The sequence below is a fragment of the Macaca thibetana genome, chromosome 7, assembly GCF_024542745.1.
Source record: "Macaca thibetana thibetana isolate TM-01 chromosome 7, ASM2454274v1, whole genome shotgun sequence".
Lineage (NCBI taxonomy): Eukaryota > Metazoa > Chordata > Mammalia > Primates > Cercopithecidae > Macaca > Macaca thibetana.
Genome location: NC_065584.1, coordinates 146402421 through 146419285, shown reverse-complemented (window position 1 = coordinate 146419285; position 16865 = coordinate 146402421). Strand labels below are relative to the sequence as shown.

Genomic DNA, 16865 nt, shown 5'->3' with positions numbered 1-16865 from the left:
GCAAGCCGAGAATGGTTTTGTTTCATGACAATTAAGTGTGATTTTTTTCTTTATATTCAGTTTTGGCTAATATATGTAAAAGCAGTCCTATAAAAATGAAGACTAGAGCACTAGAATTTCATTTTTTTCTTGAAACTATTCAGATTAGGATATTAACATATGTATATTCGTCATTAGGTATATATTGATGTGTATTTAGATATTGATATAACATATAATTATGCATTTATCATTTACAATTACATAATGTTACATATATTATTTAGAAACAAATCTTAAATTCCTCCTTTTTGAAAGATGGAGCATAGCTTGTATTTGTCTAAAGAGTATTTTAGTGTTTTCAGTCACCTGTAAGAAAAGGCGTGGTATGTAGTCTCGTTTGTTTTCATGATTGACAGTTTAATTGGTAATGTGATTATTATGCACACATTTTGTACTCAGACTTAGGAAATTTTGACTCCTGGGTCTTCAGTGCTGAGAAAACAGACATTTGGGTCTGACAAAGAGGCTATTATGAATGATTTGATATAAAGAATGTACATCTGTAATATTAATTTTGTATAAATAGAACTGTTAGGCGTATGCTGTATATAGTAATGACATTGTAGCTTCTTGGATGATAAAATTTAAGTTTTTTTCATATAGAATTAAAATTCAAAAAGTAAAACTGTTTTAACACTCAGTTTTAACATGTTATATTTGTCAAAAAAAGTTTTGAGACTAAAAGATGAATTCAGGAATTGGGAAGTATATTTAAATTTTCTTTCTTAACTGTTAAGAAACACATTTAATAATGTTGCAGTATTATTTTCTCATTTCTATGGATATGGGTCACATCTTCAATAATATTATTCACGTGAATGATAGAGGACAACCCTGACCTTTATTTTACCATTATTAATAGTTATTAATTATACTTTATTTTTCTACTTGTTTGTTAATATTAAAAGCACAAAAGCACCATTGCACATGTATAGGGACTCAGAGAGGGAAGGAGAGGAGATGATTCCACTCTAAGCAGCAGATGATAAAAATGAAAACAAAATTATCTTGCTAATCTGCTCATAAAAAGGATTTTGACTTAGCTTGTTTTATTTGGTAAAAATATACCGTTTCCCACTATCATATAGGAATAAAATAAAATTGAAATAAAACTGTGAGTTCATTTCTAGAAAATTTGCTTAAATGTAAAAATAAACTCTGATATTTTTATCCTTTTATTTCATTGGAGTGAGTTTATTTTTCTGGAAGGCTATCATAAAGAGAAAGATTAAATTACCAGTAAGGCCAAAAGATTCGCAAATGCTAGATTCTATACTTAAGGTGTTGGATTTTATCAAAGTAATATGTACACACACTTGAAAATCAATACTTTTGGCAAAGGGACATGATAAAAAATGGCAGTCCCTTGTTTCATCCTTTGCTACTCTCCACACCAACTCCTTTGAGTTAGTAATATTTTTTACCAATGTTAACATTGTGTCATTAACCTAGTTCATTAATATAGGGCATTATCTGGGACTTCCTGTTATGGTAGTCCAGGAGTGTACTTCTCTTACTATCTCCTTGCACCCTGAATTCTCCTTCCCATTTTCTCATGATATGGATATATCGTAATTTTTGGCCAATTACTAGTCACTACTTAGATTACTATGACAATGCGATTATTATTCACTGCGCAGGTCAGATGATATGTGTGTTAGGCAGTTTTTGCATTGCTATAAAGGAATACCTGAGACTGGATAATTTATGAAGAAAAGAGTTTTAATTGGCTCACAGTTCTGTAGGCTGTATAGGAAGCATGGTGCCAGCACTTGCTCCTGGTGAGGGTCTCAGGAAGCTTTTAGTCATGGCAGAAGGTGAAGTGGAAGTAGGCATGGACCCACCCCCATGATGTAGTCACTTCACATGAGGCCCCACCTCCAACACTGGGAGTCACATTTGAACATGAAATTTGAAGGGGACTAATATCCAAATCATATCAATGTACTACGACTGTATTTCCTTTCTTATACAACCTTTTGTTTTTCTTGAATTTGTAAATGCTGCTTTCTTATTTGCTTAGTCTTCTATGTAAATTTATCTTTAATTCTGTTTCACATGCTACATGAAATTTGTCTGCTATATGAGTATTGATAGTGTTTTCCAATCGTGTAAACCCATCTATTGGTACTGTCTACCACCCTGTTGTCTCCTGGAGTTCCCCCTCTGAACTGATCGTTTTTTAGACCAACTGCACAGTTGTCATCTTAGGACTGGTCTTAATTGCTCATTTATATTTAATTTCATGTTTCCCGGGCCCTTTGCCTTTTTTGCTTCCTTAGTATACTCATTTGTTTTCCTAGAGCACATCTAGAAGCTTTTAAGAATTGATGCACTGGATATAATTTCGAAAATTCTTTCAAGGCTGAATGTCTTTGTGTTTTACTTCTACAGACTTGTTTGATTTGTCTGAGGTTAGAATGCTAGGTTAAATATTAGAATTTTGAAGGCAATGTTTTCTAGCTTCCAGGCTCTTTTGAAAAAAGTCTGATGCCAGTCTACAAGCAGAAAAATTAGAGAGTCCTTGGACCTTCCTGTCAAAGACCTTACATTTTAATTGAGCAAATAAGAAATTTGCATAATAATAAGCAAGAGAAAGTGTTGAGTCCCATCAGGGAGACACAGACAGTTTTATGGGAGTTCAGAAAGAACATGTCATATTCAGCCAAAGAGATCAGGGTAGACACTGTGAAGGTGTATATTTCAACTGGATTTAAAGGATGGATCTGCAGAAAGGAGAGAAGGCATAGGTAGAGGAGACAGTGAAGGTGTGAATCATAGAGCATCTGTGGGGTCAGCTAACAGTTTGGGAGTCCGATAGAGAGTAGTTGGATGTAGGGTTGGAAAGCTAAGTTTAGGTCAATTTTAAGAGATTTGCATGCTCTGATGATGTTAGTGGTAATGACAGTGAAAGTAGCTGACGTTTATTGAGCATTTACTATTCACCAGTCACTCTCCAAAATACTTTATATGAATTAAGTGAAAGTTAAATAACTTGTTCTAGGTCACACAGTTAGAAAATAGTAGAGCTAGAATTTGAACCTGTTCTGGCTCTAGATCTTGTATTCTTAACCCTGTACAATGTGAACTTTCATCTGTAGCCAGCCGGGGAGTAAGTATTCCTTTTTTTTTTCTTTAAGAGTCCAAGGAATGACATGATCAGAGCTATGATTTAAGAAAGTTAAACTTGCAGTGTTGTCTAGAATAGACTGGATTTGGAGAACGAAGTGGAAGATGCTATCTAGCCATCATTAATGAGAATGGATATAAAGGATTCAGACAGTATATCTAAAGGGACCAGATCACACTAAAGTAAGATGAGGTCATTTCAGCCGACTCTAAAATTACTGTGAAGTATCACAGTAATATTTTATTCTGAAAATGGGCAAAATGGCATGCAAAAAGAGACCAAAAATAGCGGATTTTTGCACTGTTTGAAAACTTGTCAAAAATTTCAGTGAACCATTAGCTGTAATTGATATTTACCTACCTCACATAATTTGAAATGATTACTATAATTTTAATTGTTAAGAAGTTTGTGTGTTGAAAGAACGAAAATGGTGTCACTGTGAGTATTTCCTTAGAAATAGTTTTGGTGTCACCAAATTTTAATTATCCCGTTACATGATTTCTAATTATTTGAAATTAAATTTAGGTATATTTTACATGTGAAATTAAAGGTGTCTTTAAATTGCTTTGCATTTTGGTTATTGCTGCCATGTGGATGCAGGCACACATTCAGGGGAGTTCATATATGGCTTGGAAAACTTTGTTTACAAGGACATCAAGCCTGGTGGGTATGCATGATTAATTATATTCAACTACATAAACATTTTCTTGTGTATGCTTGTGCTTTTGGTGGAGTCCATTTGATGGCATGCCATCCTTTTAGAAAATATGGAAATGTAATTTGTGTTTTCCCCCTTTACTATTATTTCCTTTTCCTCACCTGTAGTCATTTATTCATTCACTAAATATTTGAGTGTCTTCTTGTGGCAATCACTGTACTGGATGATGCTGGATGTTTGTAGGGTAAACAAACATGATTCACTGTTCTTACGAAGCTTAGAGTATGATCTACAGATAACTTCCAGATTTGGGTTACCCTTTTGACTTTAGTTCTAGAGTTCATTAGTTTCTGAATTAAGCAGTTCCTCTCTGATAGTGGTGGTTTTGGAATGTAAAAAGCAATAAAGTGGATTTTTTCTTTTGAATTCAGAACCTTGACAGGAGATGTTCCTCTGAGCTTTAATTTGTTTCACCTCTGTTGTAGCTCTGGAGGTACCTCTAGACTACTGTCCTGTACAACATATTGAAATTTCAAGCTTCGCAAAAGGCAAATTAAAGGCTTACTGTTTGTATTAGTATTTATAATATGTTTCTTTTATATACTAGGAAATCTACCAAATACATTAAAATAATACTCCTTAGTATTTTACATAATCTGATTTGTTAAACTTTTTGTTTTATATCATACTTCAAGAGCTGTTATATTAACTCAATCAAACTTAAAATTTGTTTTGATTAAATGGCAATTGGGTCTATATCTTGAAATTTATAAACAATAAGCATCATGTTAGAATTATCTCTGTAGCTGGGAACTTTAATATGTTGATTTATGTGACCAATGGAAGAGAAATTTTCATGACAGACTTCACAGCATTAGGTGAAATTACCCTGAAAGCAGTTTCCGTTCTAATAAACCTAGTCCTTTTGTAAGTGTGCTTGTGTTAATTTGTCTTCTAGTTACCTTGTTTAATATAAAAGATAGCATGGAGATACTCATGGCTCACTGTCCAGTTTTGTAGGTTATAATCAAACCAACTTACTCTAGTCTGGGCAGCATTGTTAAAAATAGCAGACTATAACAGCTGTCACTATAAAAGAAAACATCATTGATTCAGTTTTTTTTAAAAAGGCACATTAGTGTAGATAAAAAATGAGGTCCAGAATGTTGGTGCTTCTGAAATGAGCTTAGTTTATTATGTTGATGATATCTTCAGCTGGCTAGGACTTAACGTGTATTTCATGATCATTTCCTCCTTTCAGTTTCTGAGTGTATATTATTTCCTCATTTGATGTTATTTCTTGTTTTTGTTGTATTCTTTTTTTTTTTTTTTTTTTTTTTTTTTTTGAGACGGAGTCTCGCTCTGTCGCCCAGGCTGGAGTGCAGTGGCGCAATCTCGGCTCACTGCAAGCTCCGCCTCCCGGGTTCACGCCATTCTCCTGCCTTAGCCTCCCGAGTAGCTGGGACTACAGGCGCCCGCCCCTGCGCCCGGCTAATTTTTTTTTTTTTCTATTTTTAGTAGAGACGGGGTTTCACCATGGTCTCGATCTCCTGACCTTGTGATCCGCCCACCTCGGCCTCCCAAAGTGCTGGGATTACAGGCGTGAGCCACCACGCCCGGCCATATTCTAAATCATTGGTTCTCAAAAAGTCAAAATGATTTTCTTAATAATACTAAGCATTATTTGATTTTTCCTTTTGTTGACATTTACATTGCTGGTGCAAAAGCAATAGTGGCTAAGAATAGCTGGCTGCCTTAGCATGATTCAAGGCAGTGGCACCAGACTGTAGTAGTAGTCACTGTGTTCTTCACTACCATGCACTCACAGTAAGCAAAATGAAAGAAAAAAATTGCCAGTTTTTACTTAAGAATTCCCTTGATGAAGTAGGAAGTTTTAAATTTTAATGAACTTCAACCTGTGAGCATGTCCCTTTAATATTTTGTGCAACAGCAGAGGAAGTATACCTGCAGCATTTCTGCATACTGAAGTAGGCTGATTGTTTCAAGGAAAAGTACTTGTGGAGATGTTTGAGTTGTGAGCTGAGCTAGTTGCTTTTTTCTGGAAAACTATTTTTACTAAGAAGAATCACAGACTATCATTATTCAGATTTCGTTGTTTGGTAGACACTTCAACAAAACCACTTCAAGGAAAAGCAACTGGCAATATTTGTTGCCAGTGATAAAATTTGAACTCTTGGGTAGAATTTTGGAAAACTTGTGTTTGTCACCTTGAGATTGATAGCTTCCCAGTAGTACTTTAAGACTTTTCTGATGACATTGGTGGTAATATTAACAGATGTGAGTTTTGATATTAAATAATGAAATGACTTGACATTTGGAAGATTTGCATAATTCAATAAAGCAATATTTCCAATGGATGATGAAAAACATACATGTCTAAAGGGTCCATTTAAAGTGCAAGATGGACTAATTGATTTTAGTTTGTATGAAAAATTCATTCATAGGGTTTCAGATTCCACGATGCAACTATCTTTAAGAAACTTCCACTTGTTGAGTTTGATATAATATCTATAATTTCATGAAAAGGCAATGAAAATGCTCCCCCCTTTTCCAATTGTATATCTATAGTGAGATCAGATTTTCATCATGTACTTCAATTAAAACAACGTATCTCAACAGGTTGAAGGCAGAAGCAGATATGCTAATCCAACTGTCTTCTACTAAGTGAGACGTTAAAGAGATTTGTAAGAGTGTAAAACCATGCGACTTTTCTCACTACAACTTTTTGTTTAAAAATATAGCTATTTTTATAACTATATGTTATTATGTAATGGCTTATTATTTTTAAATGAATTCATAATCTTTTCAGTTTTTATTTATAATATGGTAAATGTCAATAGTTATAACTCACATAAATAAGAAGTTCTTTAGAGTCCTCAAGTTATAAATGTTAAACGGGTTGTGAAACCAAAGTCTTTGAGAACTGCTTTAGTTTGTGATTGAGAACCATCGATTTATTTTTTATTGGATTAATTAGAAACTTTCTCTAAAGAGCTATATACCACTAAGAGTAGATTTAAACTGTTTAAAGAGGTTTAAACATGGTGTATCTGCCATTGAGATGAAAGGCAGAACATGGGGCTAGAAACCAGAAAGATAATTGGTCAGGTAAGAAGAGAATTTAAACCGAGGCAGCTGAGTCTGTGTCTTTGAAAGCTGTTCTAGCCAAGTGGAATGGTTTTCAGGGCTAGTTTGGCTTTCTTACTTGTTTCTTTTCAAATGGTATTTCTTTGAGAACTCATTCTTTTTATGTATGTTTGATTTATGAATAGAACAGAGTCAGACGTTCACAGTGGCAAGTATTATTGGTATAGCACTATCCTGATTGTGTTACATTACTTATTAAATGTTTTCTTCTTGAAACTGAGGGTTTTATTTTTGTAGTCCAGGATTTGTTTCTTAATTTTTGTAGTGGCAGAACAATTTGCTTTTAAAAATCAAGGAAGAACAAATTAAAAATTTCAAGCTCAATTGCACGTATATTCTCTCAAATATATATAACATTAATTTAGTTGGATCTGGATTTTTAAAATTCATTTGAACAGATAAGTATTGTATGCTTTGTGCCCAGATATAGAATAATTTCTGACCTAATGAAGTCTCCTGTCTGATGGCAAGACAATTGAGCAAACACTTCAAATATGGTATAATCACTGTTTAATGCAATTCTCTGTAAGGTACAGGCTCTGGGGCTACTTGGAGTAGTTTAAGAAGGCTTTGCACAGGCAGTAGTGCGGACCTGAGATTTAAAAGCTGCCTGGGAGTTCGCCTGGTGAAGAACTTCAGGGAGGGCAACACAAGTTCACAGAATTACATGTGTAGAGGCATTAGGCATGAGAAAATGTGGCTTGTTTGGGAAACTATAAATATTATTTATGTAGTATCCAGTGCAAGGATGCACAGCAGGAAATAGAATAGGACAGGGACGTAGGGGTCACATCATAAAAGGACTTTCTCTATTGTGTAAACACATTTTAATTATGTCTGGGAGGTTGCAGAGAGCCTTTAAATAATTTTGAGCAAGAGATTAACAGGCTGTGATTAGTATTTTAAAAGACATCAATCTGGTAACAGGGTAGACGGACCTTTAGTAGGAGCTGAGTCTGGAGACTAGAAATCAGTAGATAATACAGAGACTGCCTCAAGAGTTCAGCTGCAGGTGATGCCTGATAGAAATTTCAGTATGAAGATTTGTAGGTTGAGTAATACAGGTATTGGTAAATGCCAGAATGCAGTGAGGTAGTGTTGAAAGAGAATGAGGTTTTAAAGGAATTCCTAATCGAATTCAGTGTACAGTCCAATGTACATGTTATGCCCACTTAATGTTCTTTATATCCTTGAGTCATTAAATAATTTTGCTTGTAAAGTGTATCATCCAGAGGAAGTCATCTGTGGGCAACTTACCCTTTCATTTCATTTATGTGTCTATGTTCCTACCATATGTTTATCAAAACCTTCTGAAAGTTTTATATTCTGTCATTGTTACATTTCCAATATTTTGGTAATATTGAAATTAAAGTGTAACTTTGTGAAGTCATTAATATTATAAAAGGCATTGGGAGTGGAGATTTTATCCAATTTTAGTATAATTACACCTGCCAATTTATTGTCTAGATTAAAGAAGGTTATTCTTTACTATAGAAAGTTATTCTAGACTAAAGAAGGTTTGTAAATTTGTCTTTATATTGAAGTAACAGGTCAGTTTAGAATAAGGTAAGGTGAGTTGTGCCAAAATTTGCTGTTAGGAAGAATTCTCTTGTTTTCTTTTCTGTCCTGTAGTCTCCTAACTTGAATTTTATCCTTTTCTCACTAAAATGCTTCCACTGAGAAGGACGTAAACGTAAAAAGCACAAAAAACATTTTAAGAAACCTTTTAAAGGTCTTGATCATTCAAAAGGTAGGTAAAAGTAGTTTTATGCCATGGTGTTGTTTATACACATTGCCACTTTATTTCTGACTTGGAATGTGAAATGAATGTCAGATAACAGTGTAAATTCAAAAACAAGTTTTAAGTTGGACATGCATATGAAAATATAAATAAAGACACTATTGGCTCTAATTTCCATTGAGTAGTGCCTTAGCTGTCCTTTGGTTATTAATTTTGAGGTATATGAGAATTTCAACTCTTGAGCTTGTATTTTTCTATTTTTTAATAGATAAGCCAAAAGAAGCCAAAAAGGATACATTTGTGGAAAAATTGGCAACTCAAGTAATAAAAAATGTACAAGTAAAAATCACAGATATTCACATTAAGTATGAAGATGATGTAAGTAATTTTTATTTACTAAGTTTAAGTTAATAATTAAATATGTATTTTATAATATTCTTGACTTTTCTATATATGGATTATCTGTACCCATTTTTAAATCCGAGATTGATTTTTTTCTTATGAGTACACTACCATATCTTCTTGTGTTAGGCTAGTTTTATTAGGCATTTATGTATGTAAATATACTATAAAATTATCATGTGTTCCTTTCTGAAGCTGATATAAGAGGTTTTTGGATTGTCCTCTGTTATTTTTTTAAATTTTATTTTACGTGTTAAGACTTATTATAACTTTAAGAAACTAATTTTTGCTTTATGCTGATGAGTTGATTCTAAAAGGTGATGAAATAACTAATGGTAATGTTAATTGGCCAAAAAGTGACTTAAAACTCTGGTCACTTGACTGTAGTCTCATTCTCTTTACATTCCACTGAGTTGGATTGAACACCCACAACTGTTCACACACATGTACAACAGTAGTTGCACAGAAGAAACCAAACTTCACTCATAACCGAAAGTGTAACATCAGCTGATTAAGAACTGTTTAACTGGCTAATTTTAATTAAAGTATAACACATATTTTGAACAATATGCATTGCTTTGTTTAAAAGTTTGAAACATGTAAGAACTTAAATTTTTTTCATTTATCTAGGAACCTGGAAATGTTCATTGCTTCTAAAAATGAGTTTAATTCTTTTTGCTTTAAGTTTGAATTGAATTAAAGCAATACTGACATTGCTAGAATTTATTTTTCTTTTCTTCATAAGTTCCCTATGTAACTTGATAGTCATCAAGACACATTTGTAGATTTTCAAAAAATACTACCTCTGTCTTATGTTGACTTTATTTATGGAGTCATTAAAATGAATTGTGTTAACAAATAAATGTCTTAAAAAAACCTCACTCATAAATGCCTTTGTTAATAACAAACTTAAGAAAATAAAGTATACTCAACACATCATGAAAGGGGAAGAATTATCATTAAAATCCTATGTGGAGATAAGTGAACCTGGGTACACTGTTGGTGGGAATATAAATTACTTCAGCCATTTTGGAAAACAGTGTGGAGGTTCCTCAGAAAACTAAAAATCAAATTACTGTATGATCTAGCAATCCCATTTCTAATTTGTAAAATTAAACTTTATCATAGGTATGTATATATAGGAAAAAACCTAGTATATTTAGGGTTTGGTACTATTTGTGGTCGCAGACATCCACTAGGGGGCTTGGAACATACCTCCAGAGGATAAGCGGGAACTGTGGTGTATAGCCAAAGGAGTTGAAGTCAGTATGTCAAAGAGATGTCTGCATTCCCTTGTTCATTTCAGCACTATTCACTATAGAGAAGATTGTCCATCAGTGGATGAATGGATAAATAAAATGTGTATATACACAATGGAAAACTGTTCAGCCTTTAAAAAGAAGGAAATTCTTTCATTTGCACAATTATGTATTAAGAAATGGGTGTAGAGAAAATATAATAATTTATCATAAAGATGCTCACTGGGTAATAGCTGTGGTTTGTAGGTAGTACATTAGCAACTGAGGGTTGTCTTTAATAAAACAAATGGGTTTCTTCAGAAAGAGCTGCAAGTTATTTTGAGCTAGGTATCTCTAAGTATAAAAAGATGAGTGTGGGAATAAAGGAAAATATTTTGCCACAAGTCATCATATGTCTGATGTTAATTAAAATGACTTATAAAGCTATTCGTACTTCTCAACTATACCACATGGATTTTTTTCTGTTTAGAAAATTGTATGTGACTAAACTCTGTAGTCCCAGTTGGATGATTTAGAACATTATCCATTTCCCTTCTCCCTAGTTTCCTTAGTTTCTGCCATGACCAAACAATTCTATAAGACTTTTCTTTAAGATGTCTAAAACAGTGACACTGTGCACATTGTGGTATAGTTTAAGCACCGTGGATTGCAGCTTGCATATTGAAGATCAGAAATAGAACAAAAACTTAATGTTGACAGATTTTGGATATAGAGACTGAAGAAATTAAATATTAAGGATCTAGAGATTTTCCTAGAAGCATTTTGAAGTGTTAAGAAAAAGGCTTAAAGAGACAGTTCATATTTCCAAGAAAGCCTTTTTTTTTTAATGTGTAAATTTAAGGAGTGCAAGTACAGCCTTGTTACATGATATACTGCATAGTGTTGAAGTCTGAACTTTTAGTGTCTCCATCACCCATAATATACATTGTACCCATTAATAAATTTCTTACCATTTACACTACTTCTCACCCACCCTCAAGTCTCCAATGTCTATGATTCCACAAACTGACCATGTGTATTCATTATTTAGCTGCCACTTATAAATGAGAACATGCAGTTTGTGTTTCTGCTTCTGGGTTGTTTCACTTAAGATGATGGCCTCCAGTTCCATCCATGTTGCTGCAGAAAAACCCAAACAAACATGTTCTCCTGTTTTTATGGCTGAATAGTATTCCACTGTGTACCCTAAGTGTTATTAAAATGATTTCATGGCAGTGTTATCTGTAACACCTTTTGAAATTTATCTGTGAAAACATCTTTGATGATATACATAAAAAGATTATTCCTTTTTAACTGTCTAGAGAAAAGTCTTGTTAGTCATAGTTAGTGAGTCGTCTTCTAGTATGAAAAGAGTTCCACTGGGAAAGGATCTTACTGGTAGCATAGAAGTGTTATGTCTACAAAATATGGATAATCCCAGCCATGTTATTACTTGCCTCCCCTGTGTTTTCCACATATCCAATTGGGTTGTAACCTGTAAACACGTTTCCCTCTGCTGCCTATTGTAAAGGACATGGATTTGCCTTCACCATCAGCATATTTTACTGTTATCTTTTCTTCTTTGGTAGGTCACTGATCCAAAGCGGCCTCTTTCATTTGGTGTCACGTTGGGAGAGCTCAGTCTACTGGTAATGTTTGCTTTATTTAAAACTTCTGTGGAACCTGTAAAGTATTATTCTGAAGTCACAGGGTAAATTGTCTAAAATCAACTATTCTACAAAGAGCTATGGTTTTTTAAATGTACTATCATGCTACACAACTTTCTAGAAGTTTAACATTTTTAGTGATGCTATTATTACATTTTAAAATTATTTTTAATTGTCTTTCCATGTAACAAGTATCAAAATATCATTATCAAATACTTTGAAAGAAATAAAAGCTGTATCTTAAACGTGGGGAAAGTAGGGGAAGATGAATTTCTGTAGAGTGAAAGATATACATTTTTGTTATAGGTAGATGGAATTTCTAAATAGCTTATATATGTGCATATATTTATGTATGTGTGTGTATGTGCGCGCACTCATCTCATTGGGCTATATGTAAATTATTTTGATTATTTTATAATGAATTTTTCTTTTAATGGTCTTTAAGGGTAGACAGCCTGTATATAGGCTGGACATTTTTTTTTCTATTACAGGCAACTAAGTAGTAGGAAACATGTTTTGGGGCATGTAAGTGAAGACAAATAGCTGAATTAGGTTTTGCTACGGAGAAGAAGATGTGGTTCATTTAGATACTTTTAAAGTTAAGGACAGTGAACCATAAATCCTACCAGACAAGTTTGCCTTATGTCTACTTATATGGAGAGGGCCTCAATAGGGAAAGAAGAGGAAGAAGAATGGAAGGGTGGTAGACTGGCAGAAAAACAGAAAAAGAAGGACATGGTTATGTGGAAGGCTTAACAATGTTGTGGGCATATAGAGAAGTAGAGATACACATGGAGTTGAAGAACAGAGCAGAAACAATAAAGAAAAAGAGAGCTGAAGAGACAAAGGAAAGGGAGTGAAGGAAGCTAATGTTTAATATACTGTTTATCCTTTGCCTGTTTCCAAAATGACTTTGAAGTAGCTTTCGACCACAGAAGTATACAGTAACACCTTTAAAGAGGATAGAATCTATGTTCTAAAGGATAGAGAGAGAATTGTTCCAGAAAGCTGTAACTAATGATTGTGGTCATAAGGGAGCATAGTAACTTTGAGCTTCTAGCAGACAATGCAAAAAATACAAACTTGTCATATATCTCCTTTTGTCTGATAACAGATATACTGTTGCACAAGAATATGTAGTTTCCTTAGTGTTTGCTGTTGTTTGTCCCTTTGTTTCTTTGCTCAGACTCTTCATTCTGCTTTAGTTGTCTGTATTACTTTCTTCTCTTTGTCTGCCTGGTGATTCTACTCAAGTTTTAATACTTACGTGATACATGACCTTTCTTTCTCGTTCTTTTTCACTTCCTTCTTAGAATTTACCATTCCCTCTTTTATGCTTCCTATTGTATTTTATCAAAGACCTGTAAAATATTATTGTATTGCTTACCATGTTAATCTCCTTCTGTCAAAACCACATTAATTCACTGAAGTAGTACCTACCTTTTAGTGTTTTTGTGATGATTAAATGAGATGGTTTATGTAAAACATTTGGCACATTGTCTGGCTCAATTATTTCCTGTTTCAACTATTACAGTGGCTATTATAACAACAATAGCAATAGCAAACCTATCTCTTTTGTATCCATACCATTTATTTTTCTTTGCAATTACATTCTAACTTTTAAATCTAAAGTTATTGTCCCACCTCTGATCTGGATCTCATTTTACCTATCTGCCCATTGTACTCTCACTCTACTACTCCACTGAAACAGTTCTTAACAAGTTTCTCAAAAACGCCCTTGCTGCTAAATAAGTTTAGTATTTGGCATTGCTGAACATGCTGTCCTTGTAGAAACATGGTCATGCGGTAATTTCCATACCCTCCTGGTTTTCTTCCTATTACACAACAATTATTTGTTTTTTTAGAAAAGAATGTGTACCATCTTCAATAGTGTATAGGCTGGCTGTCTGTTTTCATTCATATCCAATTCTTTCCACAGTTCAAATTCAAATACGTATTAATCCAGTAATTATTTTCTGAATGAATGAACTCAAGTTAGAATCACGTCAATTCTCTTTTCATTGTTTCTTTGATTTTGTCTTATAAATATATGTAAAGAAATAGATAGCTAATATTAGGTAACATTAAATTAGCTTAAAGAAAGATGTCTTTTATTCCTAAATTATTTTGTTACATTTTACAAGTATTAGAGCACCATTATATGACATCCATACCACATTTCACAGGTATTCTCTTTTTTATTTTAGACTGCAAATGAACACTGGACTCCATGCATATTAAATGAAACAGACAAAATTATATACAAGGTATTATATTGGAATAAAAATTTTTGTTAGTTTCCTAGGTACAGTTAATTTATTTTCTTGAAGAAACATTGATGGAGCACAGCATGCTGTTGGAGTGTGATTTAAAAGTCTAGGGTCTAGTTTTGGCCCTGCTACTTAGTGTGTGACCCTCTGTAATCACTTACCAGTTCTGAGATATAGGTTCTTTAGCTATCAAGTAAAGATACAGGATACAGTTAATAGGTCCCAAATGGTACTTTGTGAACATTAGATATTGAGATATTTTTAGATGTTATAGAAAAAATATTCTCTAATCAAGTAAGATTATTGATTAAAGTACTAAGCTATACATAATTAAACAGATACGTTTCATTTTATTTTAAACTATAGAGCTTTAAATATGGTAACAAACACTGAGTCTCCAAGAGGGATATTTAGTATGTAGCTTTCCCACCTTGTTGACCATAGACTCCTCTGCTACCACCTGTTTTCAGGAAACAGCTATTCGTATCTGCTGGAAGGATCATGTCTTTTGTTTTAGCAAAATGTTTACAGGGTTTGTTAAATACTAAATTCTCAATAAATATTTGATAATTGAATGAATGAGTTTCTTGGAAATAGTGTTCTTGAAAGCACAATTTAGCAAATGCTAGACTTAATAAAGTCTGAATAACATGAATATATTTTCCCCTCATTTTATATTATTTTCTTTAAAAATTCAAAATGGCATTTGGGTAATTTTGGAGTGGTGAACAGAATAATCTTTTAAAATTGATTCATAATTTCAATGTGTTGATTGCTTGATCTCTTTTCATTTTTCTCTTGTAGCTTATACGACTTGATAGTCTTAGCGCATACTGGAATGTAAACTGCAGCATGTCTTACCAGAGATCAAGGGAACAGATTTTGGTAATATTAATGTATACTTGGAAGAGCTAACTTCACTCCCGCTCCCTAAATTTGTTTAATGTAAGAGGGCATTCATGAGGACAGGATATCAGCCATTTGTTTAACTTGTATTTCGCTAAATCAGAAATATGAAAAACATCCTTTCAAATCCACTATGTGTCTTCAGAAAAGCAGTTTTGTTTTTGAAGATCTTTGTGAAATCATTCACTGGACAGTGACATCAGAGTCCATGGTATTAAATTAAAACTGTATTTATGCTTTTTTACATTCTCATTTTGATGATATTCTTGTCACATTTTGATATTTCATATTACAATGATTAAGAATATTATAAAGATAATATTTCTCAGATATAAAACATGTATCTTTGACAAATGTTTTAGACATTTGTTATGGTGATTTTCTGAATAGTAGAAGATTAATTCAAAACTTCAGTGTGCTAAATCAATCTTAGCCATGTTTATTTACTTAGAGGATAAAGAAAGAACAATTGAATTTTTAGAACTGGATAAATTTCAGTCTTCCATCTCGTATTTCTCGGAAAGATACTGTAACATATGATTTGCCTTTGACTAGAATGTGTCTGAAATCCCAGTGTATGGATATACATATATGTGCATTTTTTCAGAGTCAGAGGGGACATACTACAAGGTTGTTTGTAGACATACTGAATTCTTAAAATTATCTGCTTCTGTGTCTTTATACTTGTAAATAATGCTCAGTGTGTTTTTCTTATTAACTACTAGTAACAGAGAAACAAAGATACTAATGTAAGAACCAAGTTTTGTGTGTGTGTGCATGTGTGTGACTGAATATATGTGCATTTTCTTTTTCATTCTCATTCAAATTTTTTGTTTAGGATCAGCTGAAAAATGAAATTCTTACAAGTGGAAATATACCCCCAAATTATCAATACAGTAAGTAATAGTAAAAGTTTATTTCATGTCATAGGAAGAAACATAGAAGTAAATATATTATTTTAAAATACTTTTCTGATAATGTTACTTAGTCAAACAAAGTATATTAATTTTATACCTTACTATTATGATACAGCATGTTTGGGTTATAACTAATTATTTAGGAATAGATCGTAATACACACACCACTGGAGAATAGCAGATAGAGAAGGGCAGTATAGCTGTAGTTCATTCCCTACAGCCAACCTTCTTTGAATTCCATGTATTCTTCTTAGCTTGCTGTTGTATTCTTTGTTTTAGGATTTAGGTTTTCTTTCTTTCTTTTTTCAAAAAGTAACCAAATCTCTGAGATTCTGGTATTGAGGTCACCCTTATGTTACTACTGCAGTGTAAACGTAATCCTGCCACTCTAGAGAATTCTTTTTCTGAGCTTTTCTATTTCTTGGCAGCCTCACCTTTATTTTACAACTAGATCTCTAACACAGCTTCCTGCTTATTTGTTGATTTTTTCCATCTGTTTTCTTTATTTTAGTTTCATGCTATTGAAGCTACGGGTTTGTTTTTATTTAGTATACCCCTTTATGGTTGTTCTCAGCTTTCATACTCAGGTTGTTCCATATTACTCTGGTTCATTGTTGTTTTCTTCATGTTCTTTTATAACTAATTGAATTGACGCTGGATAATAGTTGGCACTTATGTTACACAGATCCCTACATTTTATGATGATAAAACTTTCAAGTGCTGCTA

The 16865-nt window shown here is 33.1% G+C and overlaps 1 protein-coding gene across 7 annotated transcripts in view; it reads left to right on the top strand.

The window, feature by feature from the left end:
• The window catches only part of VPS13C (vacuolar protein sorting 13 homolog C), a 190352-nt gene that overhangs the window by 25649 nt on the left and 147838 nt on the right, over window positions 1–16865 (top strand). For 3 of the 7 annotated variants that reach the window (XM_050797231.1, XM_050797226.1, XM_050797229.1), the window contains exons 6-12: window positions 3773–3835; window positions 8683–8748; window positions 9008–9117; window positions 11969–12028; window positions 14254–14313; window positions 15121–15201; window positions 16061–16118. In XM_050797231.1, coding sequence (XP_050653188.1) covers window positions 15169–15201; window positions 16061–16118 — 91 coding nt within the window. In that variant the 5' untranslated portion in view covers window positions 3773–3835; window positions 8683–8748; window positions 9008–9117; ... (1 more) ...; window positions 14254–14313; window positions 15121–15168. The other 4 variants (XM_050797228.1, XM_050797230.1, XM_050797227.1 and 1 more) reach the window with 3 other exon arrangements.